This window comes from Chiloscyllium plagiosum, chromosome 16, assembly GCF_004010195.1.
Source record: "Chiloscyllium plagiosum isolate BGI_BamShark_2017 chromosome 16, ASM401019v2, whole genome shotgun sequence".
Lineage (NCBI taxonomy): Eukaryota > Metazoa > Chordata > Chondrichthyes > Orectolobiformes > Hemiscylliidae > Chiloscyllium > Chiloscyllium plagiosum.
Window position 1 is genome coordinate 31,280,901 of NC_057725.1, and position 13,528 is coordinate 31,294,428.

General features: G+C 38.8%; 1 protein-coding gene across 1 annotated transcript in view; it reads left to right on the top strand.

Moving 5' to 3' along the window:
- lrrc56 (leucine rich repeat containing 56) overlaps positions 1 to 13,528 on the top strand; it is a 126,199-nt gene that overhangs the window by 84,651 nt on the left and 28,020 nt on the right. The window contains exons 6-7 of the mRNA XM_043706406.1: positions 11,830 to 12,007; positions 12,343 to 12,525. Of these exons, the coding sequence (XP_043562341.1) occupies positions 11,830 to 12,007; positions 12,343 to 12,525 (361 nt within the window). The remainder of the gene's footprint in view (positions 1 to 11,829; positions 12,008 to 12,342; positions 12,526 to 13,528) is intronic.

Genomic DNA, 13,528 nt, shown 5'->3' on the forward strand with positions numbered 1-13,528 from the left:
CCTGAGGCAGGAATTGAACCCGGGTCTCTGGCGCTGTGAGGCAGCAGTGCTAACCACTGTGCCACCGTGCCGCCCACAAAGATAGTCACTAACAAATCCAGTAGGTAATTCAGAGAAGCCAGTAAAACAAACAGTGGTGAGAACATGTAACTTACCACAAGAATTTGTTGAGGGGAATAGCGTTGATGTATTTAAGGGATGGCTAATACAGTTTATGATGCAGAAAGGAAAGGAATGTTATTTGAATAGGGATAGATAATATAGAACAGGAGAAGGTTTAGATGGGACATAAACACCCACACTATTTTATTTTTAATGGGATAGAGCTTCCTGACTAGCAAGACGGTTATCATACAAACGTATAATGTGTTCATCTGCTAAAGTTACTTTCAATAATCTTACAAAAGATATAGCCAGTATAAATGGAGGCCACTTAAGTGTTAGTCTTGTGACTTTATGTTGCCATTTGAAACAGTTGATGTATTGCTGTTCTAATCCCTAAAACAGATGTTGCCCATGTGAGCATTTTTAGACACTGGTCTTCAGATTGCTATCACTATTCACTTATTGGAATTAGTCAGTTTTATCATTAGATTTCAATATTTAACTGGGTCACTAAATGTAGGAATGTCTCAACATGGCACTGTCTTACAAAGAGAGACAAAGAAAAGCATATGCAGACCTATTTGTCTCACATTCATACCCGAAAACAATGAAACTGGCATTAGTAACAAATCTGAAGATAACTTGTCTGTAAATAGCAACCCAATTCCAAAAAGGGGTTCCTTCCTCAATGTCAATGACTCTTTATTTGAGGTGTTGAGATCCTGGGTTGCACTCAAATTGCCACAGTAGTTAAAGTTATTTGTGTACATGTGTAAAATGTGAAAATGGACAATGGATTGTAACCTAGGAAGCAGCCACCTTAATATTCTGTGAAATCTGTGGGTAGTGTCTTACGTGCAGTCACTCAATAGCACGTAAATGTTGCAATAATTTAGCTCTATCAATGGCAGTTGACTTAATGTAATGGGAAATAGGGACTCTCTTCACACTGATTTTGCATCACTGTTTGAGCTGGATAAGGGCATTTGATGGCAGCTGTTCCTTGGGAGCAAGATACTCCAATTGACCAAAAACATGTATATTTACAGCAATTTAAAATAAAAAATACTGGAAATACTTAGCTGATCAAGGAGCATGTGAGGAGAGAAACAACTGATTATCTGAATATTTAACTTTTTTTTCACAATTGGTATTTCCAACATATTCTGCTTCCATTTCAGATTTTCACTATATGCAGTATTTTGTTTTTGTATTTCCTTATTGGTTGTGGATGGCTTTCAGAGAACAACGATGACTGAGAGCCTGTAAAAATATGACTTATGTATTTTAGTCACCACAATAATCAGATTTTGATTTTTATAAATATCCTGAGCTCGCTTTTTCAATATTGAAAATTATCCTGCATAATTTGACCTATGCTACAGAAGGTAACACATATTTTAGTGTTTAAAATACTAAAGGGTTTAGACTAAATAAAATAAACGTTTACACTATTTGAAAGATCAATTCAGGTAAGGATTATCAAGCGACAGCAAGACAACATGAAGGACAATGTTTTACCTCATTAGGAAGTTGAGATTTGCAATGCACTACCTGATGGTAAAAGTGATTCAAGAGGTGCTTAAGAGAGGAATTATTGCAGAGAAATTGGGAGAAAGTGGGGTAGTGTAATGAATTGGATTGTGAACCCAGTGTTGGCGCAGTTTTAATGGCCGAATGAACTCCTCTGATCTATTATATAATACCAAGACATTTCGTGCACAGTAAGAGGTTATGCAATACATCATATCAAGTTGACCAGTACTTGCTCCATATAGAGTTGCCCACTTGAACCCAATATCCTTTAGTAAGTGGTTTAGAGCAGTTGATGAGGTACTGTGGTAGTGTCTCTATACCTAAGCCAGAAGGTTAATAGCATGACCAAACAGGTTGATTGGTTTATAAAATCAGTACGGTAGACAGTGAAGAAGGTTATGTATGATTACAAAGAGATCAAGGGGCTGAGGAGTGGCAGAATGAGTTTCATTTGGATAAATGTGAGGCATTACATTTTGGTAATACAGACAAAGACAGAACTTGTACAATTAATGGTAGGGCCCTAGGTAGTGCTGTAGAACAGAGAGATTTAGGGATTCAAGTATACAATTCTTTAAAATTTGCTTAACAGGTAGACAGGGTGATTAAGAAGGTGGTTAGCAAACGTGCTTTCGTTGCTCAGACCTTTTGAGTATAGGAGTTGGAATGTCATGTTGATGTGATGTTGTACATGATACTGATGAGGTCTCTTGCGGAGTACTATGTGCAATTCTGGTCACTCTGTTATGAGGAGGACTGGAGAGGGTTCAGAATAGATTTACCAGTATGATGCTGGCAATGGCAGGTTTGAAATATAAAAACCGACTGGGACTTTTTTCACTGGACCATAGCAGATTGAGGGGTGATCTTAATTGAGATTTATAAAAGCTTGAGGAGCAAAGATAAGATGAATGACAAGGGTCTCTTCTCTGGGGTGGAGAGTTCAAAACTACGGGCTGTATTTTCAAGGTGAGTGGAGAAGCTTTAGGAAGGACATCAGGGGCAACTTATTTACAGAATGTGATTTGTGTGTGGAATGAACTGCCATAGGAATGATGGTTGCAGGTACTGTTACAATATTTAAAAGACATTGGATAAGTTCATGAATAGGAAAGATTTGGAGGGATAGGGGTCAAGAGCAGGCAGGTGGGAATAGTTTAGTTTGGGAACATTGTGGGTGTGGGCCTGTGACCAGTGGAGTGTCACAAGGATCGGTACTGGGTCCTGTACTTTTTGTCATTTACATAAATGATTTGGATGCAAGCATAAGAGGTACAGTTAGTAAGTTAGCAGATGACAACAAAATTGGAGGTGTAGTGGACAGCGAAGAGGGTTACCTCAGATTACAACAGAATCTTGACCAGATGGGCCAATGGAGGAGAAAGTGAGGGCTGCAGATGCTGGAGATCAGAGCTGAAAATGTATTGCTGGAATGCCACTTCTCAGCCCATTGGCCCATCTGAAAATGTATTGCTGGAAAAGCGCAGCAGGTCAGGCAGCATCCAAGGAACAGGAGAATCGACGTTTCGGGCATAAGTTACAAATCTTCGCACAAACTTTGAATTGAGTAGTTTACAAAATTATGAGGGGCATGGATAGGATAAATAGACAAAGTCTTTTCCTTGGGGTCGGGGAGTCCAGAACTAGAGGGCATAGGTTTAGGGTGAAAGGGGAAAGATATCAAAGAGACCTAAGGAGCAACCTTTTCACGCAGAGGGTGGTATGTGTATGGAATGAGCTGTCAGAGGATGTGGTGGAGGCTGGTACAATTGTAACATTTAAGAGGCATTTGGATGGGTATATGAATAGGAAGGGTTTGGAGGTATATGGGCCGGGTGCTGACAGGTGGGACTAGATACGGTTGGGATATCTGGTCGGCATGGATAGGTTGGACCGAAGGGTCTGTTTCCATGCTGTATATCTCTATGACTCTATGACTGGTTGGACTGAAGGGCCTGTTTCCAGGCTGTATGACTCTGAGTCTATAATTTCCTGTGGGTCTATTTAATGGATAAAGTCGCTAGGAATTATTTTAATTCATCGTTTTTAGCAGGAAAAATATTTCTGCAACACTATTTTAATTGTTAAGTACCAAGTGAGCTGAATTTTCTTTTCTAACATCAACAATAGCCTATACACTTTTTCAGGGCAATATCAGACTCTGAAAATTTAATTTCAGGTTCCACTATGTAATTTATTTTTAGTATTCCAAGAAAGGTCTGAGAAACATTCTACTGAGAAACTTGGGTGGGTTTGCTTTTCCACTTTAACAAAATGGTAGCATTTACTTTTTGTTATTGCTTTGCTGATATTGTCTGCTGCAAGTTGTAATGCAGACAGTTAGCCTGCACTCATCAGCTTCCCATTTAGTCATTTACAAGAAGCAGGAGATAGGCGGCCTTAAAATTCACGTATTCTACCATTTGGCTCAGAATTAAATCCTCACTATTGATTTTGCTAGGCTTCCTGACTATTTTATTGTTATAGATCTGATGATAAAGTCAAGTCATTAAATGCAACTCCTGCCTAATATGAAAAGTTGCTGAACCAAATTTGTAACGAAATTTACAAGCTTTTCTATAAAACCTTCCTTTCAATTTTAGTAAAAGCTCAATGAAAGAATAAGCTGTTTTTGATGTAAGCTAAGTAGAAGCACATTTATACATCTGGATCATTTTTTGAATGCTTTATTTAGCTAATAATTATTGCAGGTGACTATACCCAAGGTTTATGCTGTCATAACAGCTGATGAAGGATGATTGACATACTGATTGCCATTCTGTTCCATGCTCCCAATATATGCCAGAAGCCCATGATCATAAAATACTCCAGTTCTCTTCTCTTCTCAACCCCCGCCATCTCCAAAACACCATTCAATTTTCCTGACTATGTTGCTTGAAAGGATTGCTTTTCCCACTTCCCAATGTGTATGTTGAAACTTTTCCAGTTGTAATTTTTGGCAGTTTTATACAAGTGTGTTAATAGCTTTCACTAACTAAGTCTTTGTTGTTTTGCTTGCAAACCAGAAAACATTTAGCATTGCCCTAACTTTGGCCTACTTGAACTCGAGCAGCTGTAAATACCGAATAAATTCCTGTTGGCATGTGGCTTGGATCTCCAGTTGAGTTTCCTTTAAAGAAGTTAGTGGCCAGATGCATACTCAAAGCTTGACAGCATCCAGGTCAAATCAGCCCTCTTGATCAATGGTCCATCATCATTAACACAGAGTAGCATAAGTGTATACCATTCACAAAGAAGGAATGCCGGTTGGACATTAGGAAAACTATCTAGTCTCCCTCAACCAGTGCTGGAGAAAGCATTTTGATCAAGTTCAGCTGCACTCTACAGATAATCCAGGGCAAAGCTAAAAATCCATTTTATAAATCAGTTAGCTTGACATCGGTTGTTTTGAAAGTGTTGGAATCTGAGAGTCATGAAATCTTAAAAGTGTACCGAGAAAAGCATTCTGTGATTGAAAGAAGTCAACATGATTTTACTCAATGTAAATCTTTATTGAGAAATTTGTTAGATTTTTTTTAAAGATGTAGATTAAGGGGAACCAGTAGATATATAAACTCTGGTTTCCAAATGGCATTTGATAAGGTGCCTCACAAAAGATTAATACACAAGATAAGGAGTTAGGTTGATGTATTAGCACAGATATAGGACTGGATAAACAGACAGGAATCAGAAAGTGTGGCACTATTCATTTTAGTTCTAAGAATAGAGAAACAGAAATATTTAAAAGGCATGAAACTTGTAAATTTTGGAAACCTTGGGTTTACTCATACAAGGAACATAAAAAGTTATGATGTGGGAAAACTAGAAATTAGGAAAATAAATAGCATGTTTGATTTCATTGCAAGGGGTTTGGATTTTAAGAATAAAATAGTCTTGCTGTATTACAGGGCTTTTAATGAGAAGACACCTGTCATCTGTGCAATTCTGGTTTCTTTCTGTAAGGAAGGACATACTTATTTTGGAAGCAGAGTCTAGATTAGAGTAGTGCTGGTCTATTCCTGATGAAGGGTTTTTGCCCGAAATGTCGATTTTCCTGCTCCTCGGATGCTGCCTGACCTGCTGTGCTTTTCCAGCACCACTCTAATCTAGACTCTGGTGTCCAGCATCTGCAGCCCTTGTTTTTACCTTATTTTGGAAGCAGTACACTGAAGGTTCACTAGATTTCACTGGAATGAGAGGATTGGCCTACAATGAGAAGCTAAGTAAATTAAATCTATATATTCTCTGAAGTTTAGAAGAATGAGTGATTTCATTGAAGCATTCTAAACTATATGGAGGCTTTGATTGATTAGATACTGAAATATTGTTTTTCCTAGCTGAGGAATTTGGAACAAAGGGGCACAATTTCAAGATAATTGAAATAAGAATTTTTTTTCTCTCAAAGGATTGTGTCTTTGGAATTCCCTGTGCCTGAGTGCTGTGGATACACCATCAGTGAATACCTTTAAGTCTGAAACATACCGATTTTTGGACTCTCATGGAATCCAGGGATATGGGAACCAGGCAGGAAATTGGAGTTGAAGCCCAAGATCAGCCATGATTGCACTGACTTGACAGGCCATGTTGTCTCCCTTGTTTCTATTTCTTATTTTAGGTTGCCAAGATTAGCTACTCAAGTTCTGATTGCAGCTAGACTCAGTCCTATAGTACATCTTATTATTCAGCTCTGTACACAATATTATCAATCCCCTGTAAGTAAATTGTATACAGTAATCTAGTGTTGTGTTGCAATAGAAATAGTTATTCTGGGCTCATGAGTCTGTTCTGTCATTCAGTAAAATCATCTACCAGTGGTTCAAACTTGTACCCAACAAACATGCACATGCTGCAGATACAGCACACCTTCCCTGATGCTATAGTAGCTAGCGAGTTGGTGATATGTGATACTAGAGCCAGTCTCTACTCAATTAACATCTTTTTTACAAAGTGAAACATTATTAGCTTTTGTCATTTCCATCACAGATTCAAAAAGTGTCTTATTATGGATAAATGTATTACAACATAAGTCTAGGGCACGTGGAATTTGAACCCAAACCTTCTGGCTGACAAATAGGACACTACTACTGCACCACAAGAATCCTTTTAAATATGCCATTTAATAATGACATACATGCTTTTAATTTGCAATACATGTAAATTGCTTATAAGCAACAACTTTATGGATAGTTTTAATCATTCTGTTCAGAAATGCTATGACACATCTCTGGAGCAGATGTGACTTGAACCCAGATCTTCTGGCTGGGAGCTAGGGATACTACTATTGCACCTAAATTGCACATCTAAGTAGTATTTTTAACTAACCTGTCCAAGTTTCTTTTTTCTTCTGTATGTATGTACAATTTCCAAAACCGGAAATCACTGCTGGGAATGGTGTTGGTGTGCCAGTTAGTTTGTGTGGACCTGCTGGGTAACTGTGCAGTTTAGAGGCAACATTAGTAGGGACACTACCACTGTACCACAAAACCCTTTGCACGTAATTAGTGATTAAATGCTAACTGTACAATTGTCTCTGTTTTAGTTATTTTAATCAACATGTTTGGACCTTAATCAACATGTTTGGTTATACTATGATACAGCTCCAGGACAAGTGGGATTTAAACCTGAACCTTCTGGCTGAGAGTCAGAGACACAACTACCACAGTGCACACTGCATGATGTTTTATGATATGCTTTTGAAATATGTGGATATTTTCTAATCAATGTATTCAAGGGATGTTCTTGCACCACTTCTGGTGCAGGTGGGTCTTGAACCCAAGCCTCCACTGCACCTGAACACTTCATGGTGTCTTATATATTTTTGCATTAGTTTATTCATCTCTATTTAACCTAGTTTTTTGCATTTAATTTAGTTAGCAGTGCAAGTTCAATCCATAAAACACTGCAGCCGAATGGAGGCCTGCTTTCTCAAATGGGTAATATTTACCATTTACTATGAGGAATATTTACCCTCAATTGTGTCTTTCTAATGCAGGGAGATTAACCCTGCAGTCCTTTGTGAACTATGGTTCCTTACGTTAATTTACTCAAGTTTAATGAAACTATTTAATTTAAGTTTGTGTTTAATTCTTTAAATTAATAAATTTAGCTACTTTAAACTAATTTAAATGGTGAAATAATATCAACAATGTATCGATAATATAGATTAACAAATGTATTAATTTAGTATAAAAACGAACAACTTACGTATTTGGTTATATAATAATCAGGGTATTTTGTTGCACACTGCATACCAAGTGAAGATCAATGACTAACTATTCCCTTGTGAACAATAAAACCCTTTCCTCCTTATTACGGTTGGCAATAAAAGCCAAGACTTATCAGGCTGATCAGATTAATGACTCAGAAAAGGTCAGTCACTGAAATAGTACAAGCCTTCACAAGAATAACAATTCCACTTCAATTCATTTAGAAAGGAAGTAAAAAGGAAAGATACAAGTACACATCAGCAAAGGGCTGAGCCAAAAAATATTAAAAATTGTGTTTATTTCTAAATGTTGAAAACCAAGCTGGCAATAGAATGTTAGCATAGTGGATAACATATAAATACTGAAAACTAGAAATAATCAGCAGCTCTGGCAGTAGTATAAAGAAGAAAAATTATTATTAAGATCAGTGACCTTTGGTCAGAACTCTGATTTAGATTTTTATTGTGTTAATGATCCAGTAATCCAGAGACTTGGACCAATGGTCTAGATACACAACTTCAAATCTCATTTTTTTTTTGCATGCACTCCTGGGTTCTGGTTGTAACCAGCCAGGCTAGTTTTTATTGCCCATTACTAATTTCCCCGAGAATAATAATAATGAGGTTTGGTACTGTCGCGATCCATACAGGTTATCATTTTTTGCATTGCTTTTGCTACACTTGCAGCTTTCAATTGCATTTATTTTAAAAATTATTTTCAAGGATGTGGATGTCATTGGTAAGGCCAGCATTTATGACCTATTCATAATTACCCTTGAAAAGCTAGCAGTCAGCTGCCTACTACAGTTCATGGGGGGTCAATACAACAGTGTTAGGAAAGGTGCTCCAGGAGTTTTGGTCCAACAGCAATCACTCCAGGATAGTGTGTAGCTTGATGAAGAACTTACAGGTGGTAGTGTTCTCATGCCCCTGCTGCCCAACGCCTTTGAAGTATTAGGGGTCACACATTTGGAAGGTGCTATCGAAGATACCTTAATGAGTTACTGCAGTACATTTTGTAGATTGTACATATAGCTGTCACTGTCAATGGTGGAGGGACTAAATGTTGAAGGAACAGAATTAGCTTTCCAGCCAATGTTGCTTTATCCTGGATAGTGTGAAATTTCATGTTGGAGTTGCACATATCCTGGCAAGAAGTGATTATTCCATCACAGTTTGGGACAGGTTGATAGTGAACAGGGTTTGTGGAGCCATACAGTGAGTTACTTGATTCAAATTTCCCTCTGACCTGCTCTAGGCCAGCACAGTGGCTCAGCAATCAGCACTGCTGTGTCACAGCGGTAGGGACCCATGTTTGATTCCATATACTCGGACAACTGCCCGTGTGGAGTTTACTTATTCTCCATGTTTCTGGTGGGTTCCCTTCAGGTGCTCTGGTTTCCTCCCTCGGCCCAAAGGTGTGCAGGTTAGGTGGATTGGCCATACTAAATTACCCATAGTGTTCAGGGCTGTGCAAGCTAGGTGGGTTAGCCATTGGAAATGCAAGTTACAGGGAAAGGATGAGGGAGGGTATGGACTTGTTGGGCCGAATGGTGTGCATCCACGCAGTAAAGATTCTGTGATTCTATGCTTTTGTATCTATAATATTTGTGTGAGTAGTCCAGTTCAGTTTCTGATTAATTATTTTTAATTTCAAAAATATTCTTTATTCATAACAATCAACTCTCAGGTTCTAAATTGCGAAAGTACAGTTTTATGCAGAGAGAGAAAAGCAAACAAATACCCCATACGTTAACACAGATATGGAAGGACTTGTTACTGCATGAAAACAAGTAAATGAGTTAGTGAGAATGATTAAATAGCCCCCAAAAATGAAAAGGTAACTGCTCAAAGACTTTCATCTCAGTGAAGGCCTATTTAGAGTAGGCTTCGAGTCATGCACAACATTGCATGGGCCTTTATCTGTGGGATATGATCTACATGCAGGTGCCACATCCACTTGAGGGGTGAAGGAAGTGCTATTGTATAGTGACAAGGAGGAAAAGTAGTAGTCAGTCACCCAGAGTCACTCCAACAGTGCCCTGCTGGGGAGCCAAAGGCCAGGAACATTGCACCTGAACCTGTGTAAGGATGCTCAGAAGGTTGGAGCCCTGTGTGCCACAGATTTCCACAGGGCACCCACCAAAGTCACCTGAGGCAAACCTGCAAAAAAAATCAGTAGCCTTCCTCAATTTCAAGGTGGCATCAAGGTGTGGCAGCAGGGAAAAAAAATTAGATACTGAAGTCACTTTTGGTGCTGATCTTCCAGACACCTTGAACCAAATATAGTACTTTATACGACAGTCAGTGCTTGCAGATGAATTCAATTCCATCTTCTGCATCAAATTGCTCCCCCATTGGCAGTTTGCCTTTAGCAGCCCAAGATCTAATTTCTGGAATTCCCTCCCATCAGCTCGCTCTCTCTCCTCTTTTAAGACACTGCTAAAAAACAATTTGTTGACCAAGCTTTTACTTGATTCCCCTAATCTTATCTTTTTTATTTCTTGGTACCTGATGACATTTCTATGAGAAGCTAGGGCCATTTACTGTGTTATAGAGATTATATAAATACACTTTGTTGTATCAGTGCTGTTATGCAAAAGAGTCAGAACTATTTGCTATTGTCTGTGCAGATGGTAATGATATTTTAAGAACTGATTTACATTTTAGTCAGAAGAAACAGCAAGAAAATTGGAGGGATATATCACAACAAAATATTGCTTCAACTTAATTACTGTCCAAGATCACTTTAATGTGAAAGCTTAAGTTTGTAGTTCAAAATCTCTTTGCACAATAGCAGAAGATTATTTTAGTCTAGAGCTTAGCTCTATGCAGTGTGGGGGAATGGAGCATAACGATTGAGAATGTCCACACCCATTATGCTGTTCTGGCACACCAGTGCAATAGGATCAACTCTTCGAAATTTCCCCATCAGCATCTGACTGGATTCTACTGGCAAAGTGTACTGTGTCATTTGCCAACTGAAGAGATTACTGCACCCTCTTTTAAAAGAGCACAGTAAACAATCTGCCCATTCTAATTAACCTCATTATTTTAAATTTACTTTTTGCCCTCTGTAATGCACTTGGAAACATTTTAAGTATGTTATTAGCACTTTATAAAAGCAAGTTGTTGTGATGAAGAAAGTGAGGGCTGCAGTTGCTGGACATCAGAGTCGAAACGTGTGGCGCTGGAAAAGCACAGCAGGTCAAGCAGCATCCGAGGAGCAGGGCACTTGGGCATAAGCCCTTCATCAGGAATGTGGGGGTGGGGGAAGGGGACTGAGAGATATAGAGGGATGGGGGTGGAGGGATGCTAGCTGGGAAGGTGATAGGTAGGTGCAGGTCAGGGGTGAATATGATAGGTCAGTGGGGAGGGGTGTCGTCCTCCACCGCCAAAGCCAAGCCACTCAACAACTGGAGGAAGAACGCCTCATCTTCCGCCTTGGGACCCTACAACCACATAGCATCAACATTGACTTAGTTAGTTTCCAAATCCCCCCTCCCCCACTTCATCCCAGATCCAACCCTCCAATTTGGCATTGCTCTCTTGACCTGTCCTACTGTACATCTTCCTTCCCAGTTATCCGCTCCACTCTTCCCACCGACCTATCACAATAACCCCCCCCACCTGCATCTACCTATCACCTTCCAAGCTATCTTGCCCCACCACCACCCTCCTACTTATCTCTCAGCCACCCCCCACCACACATTCCTGATGAAGGGCTTATACCTGAAATATCAACTCTCCTGTTCCTCAGATGGTGCCTGACCTCCTGAGCTTTTCCAGCACCACACTTTTCAAAGTTGTTGTTATGGTCAATCAGAAAGTACTTTGCAAATAACTTTGACTGTTTGACTATTAAGAGTTTTGTTTTTCACTATTCATTAAAAATATCACTTTACAGTGTCTTGACAACATCCATTAATCGTAATTTTAAAATAGCGATAACTGTTGTCATTTTTCTACTCCACTCATTACAGGATTCAAATTCTAACTACAGGGAGACGGTTAAAAAGTTAATCCCACACTTGAAGTATTTGGACGACATTCCTGTGAGTGAGACCTGCATTCAGTCTAACTGTACCATCAATAAGGATTGGCTTATTGTGAAGGAAGCCATTAAGGATGGCATCTCAGCTGAGGACCTTGAAAATTTAGGTCTGTGGAATAATTCAAACAATTATTAAAAGCACTACAAGTATCCGTGACAAATAGTCATTAACAGGAAAGAGCATTTTTTCCATATCTTGTCATAAAATCCTAGTCACACTATTAACATTTGTATACAAAAGTGCAAATGTGCAGGTAAAATTAACACAAAGTTGTAACTATTCACACTTTAGATTAGCGCCTCTAGATATTGAGTATATTTTTCATTACACTTGATTAAAAAACTAAACAGAAATGTGCACAAAGACTACTCACCTCACAAAATGACTTTTACATAAGTGATGTTAATATCCTATAAAAGCAAACTTTTTTTAAACATGCAGATGACAGTATTACCATTGGGAGACCAGCTTCACGAAAGCACCAAAGTTGTACATCTCAAAAGTTGTCAGTTTCTCAGAGGCCTCACAGCGCTGGAAGACTCTCCACAGGATCTTCTGTTGGCATCTTACGAACAGGAATTCCTGATAGCAGGCTTTATGATGATGCAAGTGACCTAACACATGGTAATGGAACATCAACTATTTTGATAATTAGTGCATTTTCATGTCGTGCAATGAATTTCATTAACACCACAGAGTTGTTGTGACCTGAAATGCCTTCTGAACATGTGTATTTATTCATTTTATATTTGGCATTATGAAGTTAAATACTACAAGTGCACTCTGAGCATCTTGAATCATAATCTGCTGATCATCATATATCCTGTGAATATATCTGCCAAGATAGTGAAAGAACTAATTTTCTTGAAAAAAAATTGAAATACCAGAGAGCAAATCATAAATACTTTTGATGTCAGAAATTACATGGAATTTTGAATTAACCTGGCTCTTTTAGAGTCATGGAATTGTATAGCACGAAAACAGATCAGTCAGTCCAACTTGTGCATGTCAACCAAGTTTTCCCAAACTAAATTAGTCCCTTTTGCCTGCATTTGGCTGATATCTCTCTGAACTTTCCTGTTCATTTAACTGTCCAAATATCTTTTAAATGTTGTAACTGTATCTGCATTCTACCATTTCCTCTGGCAGTTCATTCCATATACGAATCACCCTCTGTGTGAAAAGGTTGCTCATCAGGTCCCTTTTAAATCTTTTTCCTGTGACCTTAAAATTGTGCCCTTTAGCTTTGAACTCCTCTACCCTAGGAAAAGTTACAGCATCTGGAGTTCATTGTTTCATTTTAACCACTGACCTCACTTTTTGTTTCACTATGTTAAATGCAAATTGCACCATCTGCCATAGTGGGATTTGAATGCATTCCCCCAGAACATTAGCCTGGAGCCCTGGATTACTAGTGCATTGACATTATCACTATGCCACTACACTACTTACTCTCTCAACAAAGCCCAAAGTGTTCTGCATAGAGTCATAGAGATGTACAGCATGGAAACAGATCCTTCAGTCCAACCAGATATCCCAACCCAATCTAGTCCCACTTGCCAGCACCCGGCCCATATACCTCCAAACCCTTCCTATTCATATACCCATCCAAATGCCTCTTAAATGT